Genomic DNA, 20,183 nt, shown 5'->3' with positions numbered 1-20,183 from the left:
TGAACCAAGGAGGTAAAAGAATTGTACACTGAAAACCATTAAGACATTAATGAAAAGAAACTGGAGAAGACACAAATAAATGGAATATTCCAGGCCTATGAATTAGAAGAATTAATATTGTTCCAGTGTCCAAACCATGCAAAACAATCTACAGAGTCAATGAAATCTCTACGAAATTCCAATGTCCTTTTTCACAAAAATTGAAAACAACAATCCTAAAATTTGTATGGAACCAAAGAAAACCCTGAATGACCAAAACAATCTTGAGAAAGAACAAAGCTGGGGCAGCAAGCCCACAGATTTCAAACTATATTACAAAGCTACAGTAATTAAAACTTACAAGTATGGTATTGGCATGGTGCCTAGGTGGCTCAGTCAGTTAAGCTATCCAACTGTTGGTCTCAGCTCAGGTCTTGATTTCAGGGTTGTGAGTTCAAGCTCCACACTGGGCTCCATGCTGGGCATGAAGCCTACTTTTTAAAAAATAAAAGTATGGTACTGGCATAAAAACAGACACACAGATCAATGATCCAGAACAGAGAGCCCAAAAATAAACCAATGCATATATGGCCAATTAATTTATGATAAAGGATCCAAAAATATATAATGGGGAGAGGACAGTCTCTTCAATAAATGATACTGGAAAAACTGGATATCCACCACATGCAAAAGAATAAAATTGAGCCATTACCTTACACCATACACAAAATTTAATTCAAAATGGATTAAAGACTTGGATGTAGGATCTGAAACCATAAAATTCATAGAAGAAAACACAGGTAGTAAATTTCTCAATAACTTGTCATAGTGATTTTTTGGATTTGACACCAAAAGCAAAGGCAAGAAAAGCAAAAACAAACAAGCAGAATTACACCAAACTAAGAAGCTTCTGCACAGCAAAGGAAATCATCAACAAAATGAAAACAAAAATCTACTAAATGAAATATTTGCAAATTAAAATATCTTATAAGGGGCAACTCAACACCAAAAGTACAAACCATCCAATTAAAAAAAGAACAGAGGATCCAAATAGACATTTTACTAAAGAAGACATACAGGTGGCCAACAGGTACATTAAAAAATGTTGAATGTCACTAAATACTAGGGAAATGCAAACGGAAACCTCAGTGAGGTATCACCTCACAGCTGTTAGAATGGCAAGTATCAAAAAAGACAAGAAATAACAAGTGTTGGTGAGGATGTGGAGAAAAGGGAACCCTTGTACACTGTTAGGAGAAATGTAAATTGGTGCAACCATTACGGAAATCAGTATAGAGATTCCTCAAAAAATTAACAATAGAACTACCACATGATCCAGTAACTCTACTTCCAAAGAAAATGAAAACACATATTCAAAAAGATATACAATGCCCCTCCCCATCTTTACTGTAGCATTAATTACAACAGCCAAGGCATGGAAACAACCTAAGTGTCTACTGGTGGATAAATGGATAAAGAAAATATGGAATATATACACAACAGGGTATTGTTCAGCCACAAAAAGGAATAAAATTTTGCCATTTACAACAACATGGATGAACCTTGAGGGCATTATGATAAGTGAAATAAATCAGAGAAAGACATACCATGTGATCTCACTTTTATGTGGAATCTAAAACAAACAAACAAACAAAAAACCCTCAAGCTCATAGATACAGTGAACAAACTGGTGGTTACCAGTGATGGGATGCTGGGTTAGGCAAAATGCATGAAAGGGGTCAAAAGGTATAAATTTCCAGTTATAAAACAAACAAACCATGAGGGGAAAAAAGTGCTGCTGATTTATTACATTACATTGTTTAATCAAGAAAAAAGACAATACAGACTTTTTTTGGCCTTTATTCTCTTGATTTATTTAAAACCCTAAGATTTTTTTTTAAAAGCAGTAAGTTTTTATTTAATTTTTTTTATTCCAAGTCTTTATTTAAATTCAAGTTAGTTAACATGTAGTATAGTATTGGTTTCAGGAGAATTTAGTGATTCATCACTTACATACAATACCCAGTGCTCATCAAAACAAGTGACCTCCTCAATGCCCATCATTCATCTTGCCCATCACCCACTAATCTCTACTCCAGCAACCCTCAGTTTGTTCTCTATAGTTAAAAATCTCTTTAAGATGGTTTGCCTCCCTGTTTTTATCTTATTGTATTTTTCCTTCCCTGCCTCTATGCTCATCTGTTTTGTTTCTTAAATTCCACATGAGTGAAATCATATGGTATTTGTCTTCTCTGACTCATTTTGTTTAGCATAATACACTCCAGTTCCATCTACATTGTTGCAATGTACACACACTACATTTTCTTTATCCATTCATCTGCCAATGGACATTGGGCTCTTTGCATACTTTGGCTATTGTTGACAGTGCTGCTATAAATATGGGGGTGCATGTGCCCCTTCAAAGAAGTATTTTTGTATTCTTTGGATAAATACCTAGTAGTGCAATTGCTGGGTCGTAGGGCAGTTCTATATTTAACAAAAAGCAATAATTTTTAAAGTACAGTAATATGTACTGTTGAGTTATAACAAATACATATACCTAAATGGCAAAGCAGACCAAAGAGAGGGGGAGATAACAGAGTTTTATTTGAACAAACTTGCTATATTTTACTGGAAGAGAATCAGTGCTTACTTGAAGTAGATTGTTAGAAGTTAAAGGTGCATATAGCAACCACTGAAAAGTTTTACAACTATATATACATATATATATATATACATATATATATACATGTACATATATATGTATATGTATATATATGTAAATATATATGTATACATATGTATACATATATATGTACACATATATACGTACATATACATATATACATGTACATATGTATATATGTACATATATGTAAATATATGTGTATACATATGTATACATATGTATACACGTACATATATATGTATATGTATATATATGTAAATATATATATGTATATATATATGTAATAAAGGAGCTCTAGTTCCAGTTTTGACATGCAGAAAGCTTAGAGGTTGTTACTCCAATCCTTACAACAACAAAAAAAAGATGGACAAAGTGAAAAACAACTAGTTTTCTTGGACTCATTAGAGAAGTGAGTTGCAGGGCAAACTGTTAGCCTGAAATCTGGACAGACAGGTATATCCAAAACACACAAAGATGTAATTGCCTGTAGCAAAAATAACTAGAGCTATAAAATAGTAGGAACACTTAAATGGGTCATTTTGACAAAATACTAGAACTGAAGGGTGGACTAGCAGGACTACTGATAAAGTGTTTGAGGCCACAGTCTTGAGAAGTGCCCCTATATTTTTGTGGGCTTCACCTTCAGAAACCACATTAGGCTACATTGATGAAGCTCTGAATATTAACTTTGTGTCTCTGGCAGAAGGAGGGGAAGAATAATCATTGTGGATTACAGAAATACCCAGAGCACTCTCCTTAACAAAGATCTACTAGCCAGAGTCAAGGACCTTGCCAGAGTCCCTTATCTCTGCTGGGAAAGAAAATCCCTCCCACTTCAGTCTTCTCCAGCTTTCCTGTCCCACTTATGGGGAGAAGGAAATAGTCAGTAGTCAAGGATTCAAGAAAATAGACCAGGAACAGTGCAGTCAAGGAAGGGAATAGGAGGCAGTGGGAAAAAGCTGTCTCACTGGAGGAAAACTTGAAAGATCACAGCTCCAGATACAGGCCCATGGAAAAAGTGATATTTAACTGAAAGTCTATGAATGCTTCTCTTCCCTTATAAATTTACTACCATACCTAGGGGGCTCCAGGATAATGAGAGTAGATTATATAAGAGAGAGTCTTATGATAAAAACTCTTACAGAAGAGGAATAGAAGCCCAAAGTCAAAGGGGAGTTCAAAAAAACAAAACAGACACCAGAGGCCTCTGATACCAACAGCTACAGCTAACATTAAACATAGCCTAAATCCCAGCCACATTAAAATAAATCAGCCTAATAACCTGTTTCTACTACCTGATATAACATGTATAGCTTTCAATAAAAAATTGCAAGGCATGCCAAAGGTATGTATGTTTACATACATATTTAATGTTATGTATGTTACAAAGTTACCATTTGACTAGACTTCAAATTCACGGGAACAAAACTAACAGAATTGATGAAGAAAAATTATTTCTCAAACCAGATTTGGACTAATGGAAATGAGTTAATATATTCTTATATCCTACCCTTTATGTTTTCCTTTCTGCTCAGTAATAATCTTGTTCATTTCTGATAACAGCTTTTACAAACAGTTTCCTTTTTAGAGATGCCTAAGTGCATTCTGCTACTTCCATCTCAAGACTTTGCTGTTGAGAAGATTAAGTACCATCTAACCATTTCAGTTCTTTCCACTTTTCTCTCAACAAAAGTATTTTTGCTTCCACACTCTCTTCTTTCCAAGGCTAACAAATATCCTAATGGGTAGAATGAATGAATGAATGAATGAATGAATAAATGAATGAATGAATGAATGAATGAATTTTAACCACACATCTGGAAAAGATGAAAAAGTTTGAAGTAAACAAAAAAATGGACATGTATGATTGCTGAAAGTATACTTCTATACAAATGTTGTGAATCTGGGATACACTTACACAAAAAGGATGTAGGTCAGCACACCTGACAAAATGTACATATAAGAAAAGCAGTGTCAGAGATACTGTCTTTTCTGATGACTACCTGTTAATAGCTAAAGTTAATTTCTCATATGCTTAGAAATTTGGTAGATTTACACAGAAAATTAGTAAATTATTATTACAGAAAAAAGAAATTAAAGGTAGAAACAGTAATCATCAGAAGGTAAGTGTTGCTCCTTTTTAAAAAAATGTTTTCTTATTCTGAAAAGTATGCATTTATTATGGTGAGAACACAGAAAATACAAAAGAAAAAAGAAAAAAGAAAAAAAATTACTAGTGATCTCACTATTTTCTATTCATTTTCTATTTTCTATTCATTTTTTTAATTATAAAAATAAGATTTTATATAATGATCTTTTCAAACTGCCAAATAACACACAGATATGCTACAATAATAACTGAAATGAAAAAGCCAATCTTTAAATCAAATAGAATTGCAAAGGCCCCAGAATAGCCAAAATATCTTGAAAAAAAAAACTTGGGGGGCTCATACTTTCTGATGACTATAAACAACAAAATGAAAAATAACAAGTTTTGGCAAGGATGTAGAAAAATTGGAATCATCACATATTGCTGAAGAGAATGCCAAATGGTACAGTCATTATGGAAAATTGTTTGGTGGCTCCTCAAAAAGTTAAATGTCCCAGCAATTCTACTCCTAGGTATATACACAAAAGAATTGAAAACAGGTACTCAAAAAAATAATTATAAGTGAACGTTCATAGCGGTGCTATTTACAATAGCTAAAAGGCGAAAAGAACTTAAATTTCCACCAACTGATGAACAAAGAAACAAACTGCGGTATATCCATATAATGGAGTATCATTCAGCTATAAAAATGAATGAAGGTCTCACCTATTTTACAAAATGAATGAGGGACACCTGGGTGGCTCAGTCGGTTGAGCATCCGACTTCAGCACAGGTCATGATCTCACAGTCTGTGAGTTCAAGCCCTGCATCAGGCTCTGTGCTGAAAGCTCAGAGCCTGGAGCCTGTTTCTGATTCTGTGTCTCCCTCTCTCTCTGCCCCCTGCCCTGCTCATGCTGTCTCTCTAAAAAAGTAAATAAACATTAAAATAAATAAATAAATGAACTCAAAAACATTATGCTTAGTGAAAAAAGGCAGATACCAAAGGTCATATATTGTACGTGAAATGTCCGGAATAGACAAATCCATAGAGACAGAAGGTAGATAGGGACTACAGAGGAGGATAGAATAGTGAGTGACTGCTAATGGATATGGGGTTCCTTTCTGAAGCGATGAAAATGTTCTGGAACCACATAGTCATGATGGTTGCATAACTTGTAATTAAGCTAAAAGCCATAGAATTGTATACTTTATTTTTTTTAATACTTTTATTTATTTATTTATTTATTTATTTATTTATTTATTTTAACTTTTTTTTTACATTTATTTATTTTAGAGAGAGACACAGAGCATGAGCAGGGGAGGGGCAGAGAGAAGGGAGACACAGAATGTGAAGCACGCTCCAGGCTCTGAGCTGTCAGCACAGAGCCCTATGTGGGGCTCGAACTCACAAACCGTGAGATCATGACCTGAACCGAAGTCAGACACTTAACCGGCTGAGCCACCCAGGAGCCCCCAGAATTGTACACTTTAAGAGTGAACTGTACAGTGTATGAAGGAAATCTCAAAGCTGTTATTTTTAAAAAAGGAGTAAGTGTAGGGCAAATGATGGGATAAGAGAGGAAAAGACCAACCAAAAATAAAGGTTCTGCTTACCAACATCTGAAAGAATTAAAAATGGAGGAAAGGGGAATGGGTAGGTTTCAAAGATACATTTCAAATTAAAATGGCATTGAGGACCAAATCAAAACCACCATGAGATACCATCTCACACCCATTAGGATGGCTACTATCCAAGACAAAAAGTCATAAAAGAGTTAAAGAATATTCATTAGCTCAAGTATATTTTCTGACCACAATGGCATGAAAGTAGAAATCAGTATCAAGGAAAACAAAAATTAACCAATATGTGGAGATTACACATTACTCCTGAACAACAAATGGGTCAGAGAAGATATCAAAAGGGAAATCAAAACATATATTGGAACAAATGAAAATGGAAATATAAAATACCAAAACTTATGGGATGAAGCAAAAACAATTTTAAAAGGGAAGTTTATAGTAATAAACTCCTACCTTAAGAAAAAAGAAGGATCTCAAATAAACAACCTAACTTTACACCTTAAAGAGTTAGAAAAAGTAGAATAAATTAAACCCAAAGTTAGTAGAAGCAAAAAAATAATAAATATCAGAGCATAAAGAAATGCAGTAGGGCCTAGAATGATAACAGAAAAGATCTGTGAAACTAAGAGCTGGTTTTTTGAAAAGAAAAATAAAATTGAAAACTATTAAGCTAAACTAAGGTAAAAGGAGAGAAGACTCAAAAAATAAAATCAGAAATAAAAGAGGACACATCACAACTGACAACACAGAAATACTAAGGATCATAAAAAAGTAAAATGAATAATTATATGATAACAAAGTAGAAAACCTAAAAAAAAATGGATAAATTTATAGAAATGTACAACTTACAAGACTGAATCATGAAGACAAAATCTAAACAAACCAGTTATAGGAGAATGAATCAGTCATCAAAAACCTCCCAACAAAGAAAACTCCAGGATCAGATGGCTTCAGTAGTAAATACCACCCAACATTTAGAAAAGGATACATACACATTATTTTTGAAAACCTTATAAAAAAGTGAAGGGGGGGTACACTCCCAGACTCATTTTATTAGGCCAGCACTACCCACATACCAGTCAAATAAGAACACTACATGAAAAGAATACAATAAGCCAATATCCCTGATGAATATAGATGCAAAAATTCTCCACAAAATATTAGCAAACCAAATTCCAGAGTACATTGAAAGGATTATACACCATGACCAAATGAGATTCATTCCTGGGATGCAGGATGGTTTAATATATGCAAATCAATTAATGTCATACATCAGTTTAACAAAATCAAGGATTAAAATCATTTGGTCATCTCTATAGATGTAGAAAAGCATTTAGCAAAATTCAACATCCTTCCATGATAAAAACTTTCAACAAATTAGATCTATATGGAACATAGCTCAAAATGAGGGCCATACATGACAAACCCAAAGCTGACATCATACTCAATAGCGCAAAGTCAAAAGCTTTTCCTCTAAGATCAGGAACAAGACAAGAATGTCCATTATCACCACCTCTACTCAACATAGTACTGAAGTCCCAGCCAGATCCATTAGGCAAAAAAAAAAAAAAAAAAAAAAAAAAAAAAAGTAAGAAAAGCCATCCAAATTGGAAAGGAAGACATAAAAGTGTCTAGATTTGCAGGTGACATACAGAGAAAACTCTAAGAACTCCAAAAAAGAAAAAAACAAAAAACAAAAAAACCCTGTTAGAACTAATAAATGAATCCAGTACAGCTGCAAGGCACAAAGTCCATACAAAAAAAAAAAAAAAATCAGTTACATTCCTACACTAACAACAAACTATCAGCAAGAGAAAATAAGAAGAAATCTCATTTACAACAGCATAAAAAAGAATAAAATACTTAGGAACAAATTTAACCAAAGAGGTGTAATATCTATACAATGACAACTACAAAATGCTGCTGAAAGAAATTGAAGACACAAATAAATCTTCAAGGATTGGAAGAATATTGTTAAAATGGACATGCTACCCAAAGTGATCTACAGATTCATTACTACCGCTATCATAATTCCAATAGCATTTTTCACATCAATAGAAAAAACAATCCTAACATTTGTATGGAACCAAAAAAGATTCTAATCAGTTAAAGCAATCTTCAGCAAGAAGAACAAAAGCTGGAGTGTCACACTTTCTAATTTTAAACTATATTACAAAGCTAGAGTAATCAAAACAGTATGGTATTATTAAAACAGACATATAGATCAATGAAACAAAATAGAGCGCCCAGAAACAAACTTATGCATGTATGATCACCTAATTTTTAACAAAAGCACTAAAAATGTACAAAGACGAAAAGATAGTCTGTTCAGTAAATGGTGCTAGAAAAAAATGGATATTCACATGCAAAAGAATGAAACTGGATCCCTACCTTACACCACACACAAAAACGAACTCAAAATGGATTAAAGACTTGAATGTAAGATCCAAAACCTAAAACTCCTAGAAGAAAATATAGGTGATAAGCTCCTTGACATTGGTTTGGAAATAGTTTTTTAGATTTGACACCAAAAGCAAAGGCAACAAAAGCAAAAATAAGGTGGGACTACATCTTAAGAGCTTTTGCACAGCAAAAGAGAACACCAACAATATAAAAAAGTAATGTACTGAATGGGAGAAATATATGTAAACCACAGAGCCAATAAGGGATTAATATGTAAAATATAGAAGACTCATAACTCAATAGCAAGAAAATAAATAAAAACTTTTAAATGTACCAAGGACCTGACTAGTCATTTTTCAAAAGAAGATATACAAATGACTGACAGGTATATATATTCAAAGGAAATGAAGTCACTATCTCCAGGAGATGTCTACACTACCACGTTTAGTGAGGCATTATTCAAGATAGCCAAGATATAGAAACAATCTTCAGAATCCATTGACGGATGAATGGATTGAAATGTGATATATGTATATATACACACATGCACATTCATTCTGTTCATTATACACACACACATTCATTCTGTTCATTATATACACACACATATATATACATACTATGCATGTTATATATAACATATATACTGCATGGTATCATTTATACATCAAATTAAAAAAAAAATTGAACTCACAGAAACAGAGTAGAAAGAATGGTGGTTGCCAGGGGCTAAGGGGCAGGGTAAATGGGGAGGAGTTGATGATAGGGTACAAATTTTCAGCTATAAGTGCTGAGATCAAATGTAAGGATAACTGTATGAAGTGATATATGTGTTAATTAACTTCACTAAGGGATTCCTTTCACAATGTATATGTATAGCTAATGTTCACATTATATACTTTAAATATATTAGAATTTTGTCAATTACGCCTCAGTAAAATTTAAAAAAAAAAGAAGCTTAAAAATAAAGCAAAGCCACCATGGTCCACTTTGAAGGAGAAACAAACAAAACAAAGTGTATTTGGTCTGTAAAACTTGTCAATAAGAAATATCAAAGACGGGGTGCCTGGGTGGCTGAGTCAGTTGAGCGTCCAACTTTGGCTCAGGTCATAATCTCGCAGTCTGTGAGTTCAAGCCCTACATAGAGCTCTGTGCTTACAGATTGGAGCCTGGAGTCTCCCTGTCTCTCTGCCCCTCCCCTGCTCACACTCTCTCTTTCTCTCTCAAAATTAAATGAACATTTAAAAAATTTAGGAAAAAAAAAGAAATATCAAAGACAGAAAAGGTGAAAAATAAAATTCAAAAGGAGTAGTGATACAAAGACTGGGTATATGAATAGCATAATTAAGTGTCTTATGATGGCAATAACTGTTAATAACAAATAAGGTAAGAGAATGAAGACTTCACATATAAAGAGTTGGTCAAAGGAGTTAGAACAGGAGTTACCAAAAGCACAGAGCCCTAAAGATGGGTTTATAGGGAAAATGCTAATTACCTAAAATGAAGAAACAGGATTATGAGAAAATCAATAGGGCTAACAGGGTACTGACATATACTGAAAGGAAAGAAGATGCAGAAAAAGGAGGGGCTGGGGGGATACAAAAAATGCTAGGAACATTAAAATTACTAATAAAAAATAGAATAAAAGTGGCCAAGTAGTTCCTTGTGGTATTTTTGTACATTGTACACTCTTCCAATAAATAGCATATGTGGTTTCACAGATAAGAATTTTTTTTAACATTATTTTAGATAGAGAGGCACAAGTGAGCAGGAGACAGGGATGGATGGAGGGATGGAGGGATTGAGGGACGGAGGGAGAGGGAGAGGGAGAGAGAGAGAGAGAGAGAGAGAGAGAGAGAGAGAATATCCCAAGCAGATTCTGTGCTGTCAGCACGGAGCCCGACACAGGGCTCAATCCCCAGGCCCCAGGATCATTACCTGAGCTGAAATCAACCCCCACAGATAAGAACTTTTTAAGGCACTATAGTATAATCTAGACAACTCCAGAAAGCAACTCATACTTCATCTGCATGATTAGGCAACATTTGTTTCACAGGTTGAGATTTCTGGGTTTTATCTTTAAGAAAAAGAAGAAAGCACCTCAAAATTGATCTACCTAGGTTAAAAGTTCAGAGGACAAAAGTCAAGTAGTACTTACCCTGAAGTAGAAAACAAAAGGAAAACTCAAAAGAGAATAGGGCAATCTATAAAACAAAATAGTAAATAAGATAGGAAAACTAGGCAATAGCAGTCAACGCTGTCCAATAGAGCATGTTTCAGATTAGTTTGGCATCTGTATTCCAAACTTTCATTAGTCACCTCAAAACCTATAACTCTGCCTCAATCTCTTTCCCTCTTGCCTCCTTCATCCTGAGGGAGGAAGGGGGGCAAAAAAAGGGGAAAAAAAGGATTCTTTTAACTATCTGTGTACTTAAGAATTTTCCAAATACTTAGTTATTCCTTAGCCCTGCCCTCTAGTGTCAAAAGATAAAATATCCCGCAGGGCAACTGGGTAGAGCAGTCGGTTAAGCATCAGACTCTTGATTTTGGCTCAGATCTCATAGTTGATGACATCAAGCCCCGAGTTGGGGGTCTGTGCTGACAGTGTGGAGCCTACTTGGGATCCTCTCCCTGTCTCTCTGCCCCTTCCACTTCTCTCTCTCTCCTTCTCTCTCTCTCCTCCCCCCGAGTCTTTGTCTCTCCAAAGTAAATAAATATTTAAAAAATATACCCTGCTATTACTTAAGAGTAATTTTTTCACTGGTTCACCTTCATCCCACCCATTCCATTATCATCAATTCCTTGCTTTGGTTGTATTATCAACCTTTCCTTTACTGGCCTCTTATTCAACATGTAAATATGTTCAAAGTCTTTCCATCTTAAAAATACAAAAGTTCTGCCTCCACACTACAAGCACTTCACACTCAATAGCCAGAATGAACTTTTCCAAAATACAAACCCTATTAATTTGATATTCTTGCTGAAAATTGCTAAAGAGTGCCCCATTACCTTCAGGAAAATTTTTCAAAATATTAAGATTTTATTTCTGACCAACAAATGTTCCCTCACTGTGCCACTTTCTGTCATGTGCTTATTCAAGCTGTCTGTAATTTTTCCATTTATTCTCCAGGTACCTGTGACTCATTCTCCAGTATTGGGCACAAACAACACTGCCTCATATTTCCTGCCCATACTCTCAGACTGAGATACCAGTCTTTTGTCAGTGTTCTCTTTTTATCCTCCCATGACCTCTCATGCATCCTCTGGTGCAATCTGTTTTTCTCGCCTGTCACTTTCTCTGTACCATGAGTAAACTGAAAGTGAAGACTGACTTGTTCAACTCTGTAGCAACACCTTTCACAGTATTCAACAAATGACTATAAAGTGAACAAATGATAGATCAGCAGCAAAGATAGTGAAGAGCTGATCCTGTAAAATAAGTTTGAAGCAACAAAGACTTCATGATTCATGTGAACAGGTGTCAAACTGATTATCATTTCTAATATCACTTTATAACATCTAAAGCAATTGTTTTATGGGTTTACAAGGGAGCCAACAAAATAGCCTGTCTTCCACTGGGCCTTGTTATATGCCGATGTAGATCATCAGCCTAGGATAAAATAGACACAAAGAAAATGCAGCGCTAAAGATGATGCAGACAGATGGAATCAGAGCGTTGAATGAACTACATCTGATCACTGCTTTATCACTGAACTTGCAAAGTGGCCCCAAATTCCTCCCATCCCTATATGCATGCCCCTTTACAATGTGATTTAATCACTCTTTCCTAGAAGAGGTGTAGTCTTTCTCCAGCCCTTGAATCTGAGCTTGCGATATGACATATTTTGGCTAATGAAACATTAGTAAATATGATACAGCAAAAGCTTTAAAAGCGCTTATTCAAGCTTACCTTCCAGGCAAGGTTTCAGACACTTGAGCGAGGCCATTCTAGAATATCCAGCCATAACAAATCCAGCCCCAAACCACAGAAAATGCCTCACCAACATACAGAATGTTGAGAAATAAGTATTTGTGCCTTTAAGTCGCTAAATTTTGGATAGTTTATTACACAGTGTTATTGACTGGGTGTTTCTGTGCCCCCAAATTAATCTGTGGAAGCCTTAATCCCCAGGGTAGCTATATTTGGAAAACAGGCCTTTGATGAAGTAATTAAGGTTAGATGAGGTCATAAGGGTGGGGCCGGATAGAAAAGGATTAGTGTCCTAGTAAGAGGAGACACCTGATTTCTTTGTCTCTCTCTCTCTGTCTCTGTCTCTTTCTCTCTCTCTCTGCCAACTGCAAACCAGAATAGACTCCTCACCCAAAACTGACTTTGCTGGACCTCAATCTGAGACTTTGAGACTCCAGAACTGTTAGAACTGTCTGTTGTATAAGCTTTCCAATCTGTGGTATTTTGTTATGGTAGCCCAAGCAGACTAATACAACACAGTGAACTGACATTATAATGAGTCTTAGCACCAGCCCTGCTAATTATTTTTAAAAGATTACTACTAAAAACTGTTCTTTTTTGAGATGTAATTCAAATTTTAAGTTAATTTTTTGGTTTAAGCTAATAACATGTTGCCTTTTGTTGTTGTATCTCTTCATCTACTCTTACTGAACCATGAAAGTTCTTTTCTGAATATCTAACATCAGACAGAGTAAAAAAAAATCTGTGTCTATCCATCAAACTAGAATGTTGCTACTGTCACAGGGTATCAGAGCAAGGTATTTACATTAATTAATTCAAATATTTGAGTACCTACTATTTAACTTGGCAATGGCTATAATAAGGAAGAAAGAAAACATAATCCCAACTCTGAATTCTATTGAAGGAAAGAAACAAACAACATGGACAGTTTGGAGTAAAGGCCATAGACTTACCATAGGTTCTATCCACTTTAACATAATCTACAGCTTCACATTTTATACACTAACACCCCTAAAACCATCTTTCCAAATACCAAAGTCAGGCTTTCAGATATCAGTATACTAATAACTTCGAGACATAACATGGTGGTACTGCTAGGTTTATTATTTTACCAATACAGCAGAATGCATACCATTATTTAACTATTTTATTAGTTCAGTAAATATTTGTCCGTTACCACAAATTTTATATTATTTTGCTTTTATTTTTTAAAATTCAGGAAAATGATAAAATCAAAAGGCTGATAGCAGCAATAACACAATAAAGAAAAGATGGAACTCAAATATACTGAAAGCAGGAATCTTTGGTCAGCTGACCATGTGTTCAGTTTTCAAGTAAAAGACAAAGTATATAACCATAGGTGCACGCACGCACGTGCTCTCTCTCTATATATATATGTATACACACACACACACACATATATATAAAGTCAAGTAGAAGTAATGAAAGAAGTGGAGAAACCTTTGGAATTATGAACTGTTCATTATGAATAAAATAGTAGTAATCCAAATACAAAAGAAGAGACTTGGATCCACAGAGCTCTTCATGAAATGCTAGTTATAGATTCCTTAATCATTTCAAGATGTCAACATGAGAATAGAGATAAGAAATTACTTGTAAAGGGGTGCCTGGGTGGCTCAGTTGGTTGTGCATATGACTTCGGCTCAGGTCATGATCTCACAGTTCATGGGTTCGAGCCCCTTGTCAGGCTCTGTGCTGACAGCCTGTCAGAGCCTGGAGACTGCTTCAGATTCTGTGTCTCCTTTTATCTCTGCCCCTCCCCGTTCATGCTCTGTCTCTGTTTCTCAAAAATAAATGTAAAAAAATTTTTTTAATAAGAAAAATTACTTGTAAAAATTAGTCAGAATAGGTAAATCTATAAAGACAGAAAGTGGATTACTGGTTGCCTGGAGCTGGAGTGGATGGGAGGAATGGTGAGTGACTCCTAATGGGCACATGGTTTCTTTTTGAGGTGATAAAAATGTCCTAAAATTGATTGTGGTGATAGCTGCACATCTCTAAATATACAACAAACTAATAAATTATAAGCTTTACATGAGTCAATTGTATGGTATGTGAATTATATCTCAAAAAATGTATTGCTGATTAAAAGCTTTAACTTGAAAGCCTCAACAGTTAAAAAAAAGATACTAATATGTCAATATTTAGTGTTTAACTGGGCTCTTTTTTTAAATTTTTTTAAGTTTATGTATTTATTTTGAGAGAGCAGTGGGGGAGGAGCGAGAGAGAGGAAAAGAGAGAGAATCCCAAGCAGGCTCCCCACTGACAGCACAGAGTCCAGAGCCTGATGCAAGGCTTGAACTCAGAAACTGTGCAATCGGGTCGCCTGGGTGGCGCAGTCGGTTAAGCGTCCGACTTCAGCCAGGTCACGATCTCACGGTCTGTGAGTTCGAGCCCCGCATCAGGCTCTGGGCTGATGGCTCAGAGCCTGGAGCCTGTTTCGGATTCTGTGTCTCCCTCTCTCTCTGCCCCTACCCCGTTCATGCTCTGTCTCTCTCTGTCCCAAAAATAAATAAAAAACGTGGGGAAAAGAAATTAAAAAAAAAAAAACAACAAAAAAACTGTGCAATCATGACCTGAGCCAAAACCAACAGTCGGACCAACTGAGCCACTCAGGCACCTCAAGACTCTTTTGTTTTAAATAATCATGTCCATTATTTCAAGATTTAAAAATAAGTAGAACACTTCTATCATACAACCTTACCATTTTTTTACTACCTTGGAAAAAGAACATTCTTCCTGAAACAAGTAAATCTATTGTTCAATCTTTATATCCTCCATTTTCATATAGATTTTCAGGAACACATGTAAGTGTAGATAGCCTACATAACATCATAAGTCCTATAACCAAAGCATGAACAAAGACTTGAGGAAGTACAGTGATTGTAATAAATTATCTTTACACAGTTTACTATTATCTCTTTAATTAGAGGACTTTCCTATCAATCTGCAACTTACCTGCATCATAACATTTAGTGCATATTTTTGATCTTCTCGCCTTGCTGCAGCTTTTGCTTCTGTAGCTTCTTTTGCTCTTTCTTGTGCTTGTAAAATAGATTTTTCCCTTATTCTTTGCATCATCTCTTTGTCAACTAAAACATAAGAAATATCACTAAGTTAGGATTATGATGAATGATTTATTTAGGAAAAAACTGTCTGACATACTGATCCAAGATGAGATTTTGGGAGGGACCCAACTTCACATGGAAAAATGAAAACATTTTTCAATATTAAACTGGCCAAGAAGCTAACATTAAAAGGCAAGCAAGCAACTGTAACAGCAATAAATTACTACAGAGAGAGATAATGACGGGGCGTGGGGGAGGAGGATGAGAGAAAGTAGGAACAACAGAAAAGGTGAATAAGATGGGAACGATGAGGATGGGGAGAGGGACATAAAAGGGAGAGAAAGGGTAATGAAATGAGAGAGGGAAAGAGGTGCAGAGAGGGGGAGGGGACAGGATGGAGGGAAATGTACACATTTATCCCCCTCCCTCTCTGTCAAGAAACCAGGACTATTGCTTATAAACCTAATCACAATAAATATCACATGAGGTCTCCTACGAGAGGAGGGTTTTTTTTTGTGATGTACTAACATGGGCTTCTTCATTAATGCATTAAATAATATATAACAACAAGTGTAATAAATACGATACTCTCAAAGTATTTTAATGAGTATAAAAGATAAAGTACTTGTGATATAAATGTATTTGTGATATTTGTATTTTTGATACAACTGTTGTCTGTTGCCTACATTCATGTTGAAGGGAATGCTAAATTTCAGTGGAGGTTCAATTGAATTAGGGGCAATCCTCTCTCTGTGCAAAGATAGCTTTGCTACTATTCTTCCTTTCTATTTTAATAAACTTTTGCCTGTTGTTCCAAAAAAAAAGTATGGAATTAAAAACAAATTTTAAGTCTATTTATTTATTGGGGGGACGGAGACAGGGAGGGGGAGAAGGGGAGAGGGGGAGAAGGGGAGAGGAGGAGAAGGGGAGAGGGGGAGAAGGGGAGGGGGGAAGAGAGGGGGGAGAGAGGGGGGGAGAGAGGGGGGAGAGAAGGGGGGAGAGAAGGGGGGAGAGAAGGGGGGAGAGAAGGGGGGAGAGAAGGGGGGAGAGAAGGGGGGAGAGAAGGGGGGAGAGAGGCGGAGAGAGGCGGAGAGAGGCGGAGGGAGGGGGAGAGGAAGAATCCCAAGCAGGCTCCACACCATCAGTGCAGAGCCCAGCATGGGGCTCAAAACCATGAACTGTGAGATCATGACCTGAGCCAAAATGATGACAAATCAGATTTTTAACTGACTGAGCCACGCAGGCTCCCCTGGAATTTTAACTTTGAAAGAAACTGTCTTAAAAAGAAAAAAAAAAAAAGCATGGCATTTTTATTCATTCAAGATCTTGACTAGGGCTTAAGGACTAAAATTAAGTCTGAAGCCTCCCCCAACCCACTTCCTGTTTAATAACAGAGTGGAGACAGCTGGACCGGCTTTAAGGGCAAAAATAATTAAAAGAACCTACTTTCACTTCTAAAAAATGAAAAATATACCAAGAAAGAAGTCAGGAGGAAAAAATGGAGCAAATATGTTTTGGATAATGAGGCAGGCTTGGCATATAGACTGCAGTTCCACATAATTTATGTGAAAACCAGTATTTTTAAAGAAATAATTTCACTGAATTGCATGTGTAACTGAGTTTGATTTCTAAAGGAATCTCAAACTTTGTTTCTGAAGTAAAATCAATGTTCATTACTTGTTATATAAGCTAGTTTTAAGACTGTTCTGATTAGTCTAAATCAGAGGTTGGGAAACTACGGCCAAATCTGACCTGCTGCCTATTTTCCTCTAGCACACAAGCTAAGAATAATTTTTATATTTTTAAATAGTTGAAAAATCAAAATAATATTTTGTGACATATAAACAAGATAAAATTCAAATTTCAGTGTCAATAAACAAGAATGGTCTATTGGCTGCTTTTGAGACCATATGGCCCATAATATTCAAAATACTATCTGGTCCTATATAGAAAAATATTTCTTAAACCTTGGTTTAAATGGTCAAAGTGTGGAATGGATGACCATAAGACCATGAAAAAGAAGAATCAAGTAAATGTGCAATGAAAGCAGATGTAAAAAACAAAGAGGAAGATCATGGTTAGGAAAGAAAAAAAAACCTCTTCAGTTAGTCTGGCAATCACTAAAGAATTAAAGTAACCTCAGTATGGTAATCTACCTTAACCAGTATTTTCTGAGCTGAACACCAGACTTTAGAGAAAAATCTACCTGGTCCTGGGGATTACAAAATTAAATTCCACTGCAAAATACCAAGAAAAGAGTAATATCAAGAATGATATTCATCTCCCCATTCTCAGTAATTCCTACTCAAGGCTTAACGCCAGAGACCTAAGAGAAATTTCAGGCAACAGATATAAACCCCTAGAATATAAGACAACTACAACAGGGAGGAAGGAAATAGAGGTAAAGCAGTAGAGGGCAATTACTGACCCACAAAGCCAATCTTGGTAGAAGAATAGAGTACTTATTAAGGGAATAGAGAACAGGGAATCTCAGCTTTGTACATTATAATCCCTGGGAAGTTTTTTTGAAACTACTGATACCTGTGTCGCACTCCCATAAACTGATTTGATTGAACTAGGCTGAGTTTCAGACATCTGTGTTATTTAAAAGTTTTGTAGATGAGTCAAAGAATCACTGCTCTAGAGTCAAACTGCTAGGGCTGCAGTTCCAGTCTGCCACTTACTTGTTGTGTGACCTGTGCCAATTATTCAACCCTTCCGTGCCTCGGTAGCATAACCTTAAAAAAAAAAAAAAAAAAAAAAAAAACTGGCAGGGCAGGGGATGGTAACCTAATAGGGTGTTCCTAGGATTACCAGATGTGTTAATGCCTACACAAAATAAGGTCATATCAAGAGACCTTAGCCTCTGAAGATACAAGTCCACATCTGCTTGAGAACTAATACAAATGCGCTCTAACTTTTGAATTATTCAATCTTTAATTTATCTTAAGTGTCAGCTGAAGCACTATATCATTTAAACCATGTTCATGTTCCTATTTTTCTTCTACTAGAAAAACAACTGTTTTGAAAGAGAATTTTTTTTAAGGTATAAAATACAAAACACACAACCAGATGAACACCTTTGAATAAAAACACTTACCACCTGACAGTGAAAGGGTTTCCCACATGGCCACTTCTTTTTTATATAAGGTGAATATAATAGTATCATTCCCAATCTTGGCTTTGCTGTTCTCATCATCTATGGGCGCACAGAGAAACACTTCAAATAAAAATGGAGGAAAGTTGACCTATTCAGAAGGGGGGGTGGTAAACGGAGGTTAATTTAGTTACATAAAATAAAGACTAAGCCTTTAAGAAAAAAAAAGGGATAGGGGCCAAAATCATTTTCTGACATGCCTGCTATAAATTTATTCGAGGTCCCATAAGATTAACAAGGTATATGAGGAAATCCTAGATAAGAATAAGGTCTGATCTGATGACATCTGCTAAAGATGAGGTGTCACCTGATGGAATTCGGTTTGAAAAAATAGAACTAAATTTTAGGACGCTTATTTGCAACAACGCGCCCATGGAGTCTTCGGATCACGTCCCCGAGGGCCCTTCAGGCACAGCTCGAGTTCCTACCTTCAGATAGTTTTCCGTGCAGAACACGTCCGCATCTCTGACGGAGACGCCTCGGAGGGGCACAGAGATAAACACCGAAGTCTTCGTCTGCTGCCAGGTGTAATCGCTAACCTGCAGAGGCATCTCGGGAGGCGGTAGTAACAGAGGATTCGGCTGTTTAGGACAAGCACCTGCTCGGTTGCTAGGGAAGCCGGGGTTACCAAGCGCCAGCCCTTCCGGGTCAGGCCCGGCTGCGGCGCCCCGCGTTCCCAGCGTGCCCCGGGCGCGCCCCTTCCACCGCCTTGTCATCGCCCCGTGAGCTTCTCTTGTGACTGCCGGGGCATCTTGCCGCCGGTGATGCCACCTCTCTGGCTCTTATCCGGTACCTGCGGTCTGAGTGAATCACCAAAGAAATAGGCCTTCGTCTTAAGAAAAAAGCCTTGCGCCTGTGAATGGAAAAAAAAGGGGGGGGAGGTGGGAGGAGGAGCCTGGGTTGCTCAGTCCCTTAAGCATCCCACTTCAGCTCAGATGATGATCTTAGGATTCATGGGTTCGAGTCCCCGTGGGGATCTGTGCTGACAGCTAGAAGCCTGGAGCCTGCTTTGGATTCTGTGTCTTCCCTTTCTCTGCTCCTGCTCTCTGTCTCAAAAATAAACATCAAATAAATAACTTAATTAATTAATTAATTAATTAAATTTTAAAAAAAGAAAAGAAAGAAAGAAAAAGGAAAGAAAAAGATGTGCCCTTACTGGAAAGAGTGACCTGGGAGAAGCAGGTGTGAGCCCATGCGTCTTGCAGCACTGGCCTTTTGTTACTATGGAGGCTGTCAGAGCATCATTTGGTGTTCCTGTTTTGGAG

The 20,183-nt window shown here is 36.4% G+C and overlaps 1 protein-coding gene across 2 annotated transcripts in view; it reads right to left on the bottom strand.

Moving 5' to 3' along the window:
• DNAAF4 (dynein axonemal assembly factor 4) overlaps positions 1 to 19,484 on the bottom strand; it is a 68,241-nt gene extending 48,757 nt beyond the window's left edge. For both annotated transcript variants that reach the window (XM_047074447.1, XM_047074448.1), the window contains exons 1-3: positions 19,347 to 19,484; positions 18,862 to 19,009; positions 15,652 to 15,785 (exon numbers count right to left, since the gene is read on the bottom strand). In XM_047074447.1, coding sequence (XP_046930403.1) covers positions 15,652 to 15,785; positions 18,862 to 19,009; positions 19,347 to 19,469 — 405 coding nt within the window. In that variant the 5' untranslated portion in view covers positions 19,470 to 19,484. The remainder of the gene's footprint in view (positions 1 to 15,651; positions 15,786 to 18,861; positions 19,010 to 19,346) is intronic.
• Between the last annotated feature and the right edge of the window lie 699 nt (positions 19,485 to 20,183).

Source organism: Lynx rufus, unplaced genomic scaffold, assembly GCF_022079265.1.
Source record: "Lynx rufus isolate CCGP_SWC_20201006 ecotype Redwood Valley unplaced genomic scaffold, mLynRuf1.p SCAF_13, whole genome shotgun sequence".
Classification (NCBI taxonomy): Eukaryota; Metazoa; Chordata; class Mammalia; order Carnivora; family Felidae; genus Lynx; species Lynx rufus.
The sequence above is the reverse complement of the archived record's forward strand: the minus strand, read 5'-3'. Positions and strand labels throughout refer to the sequence as shown.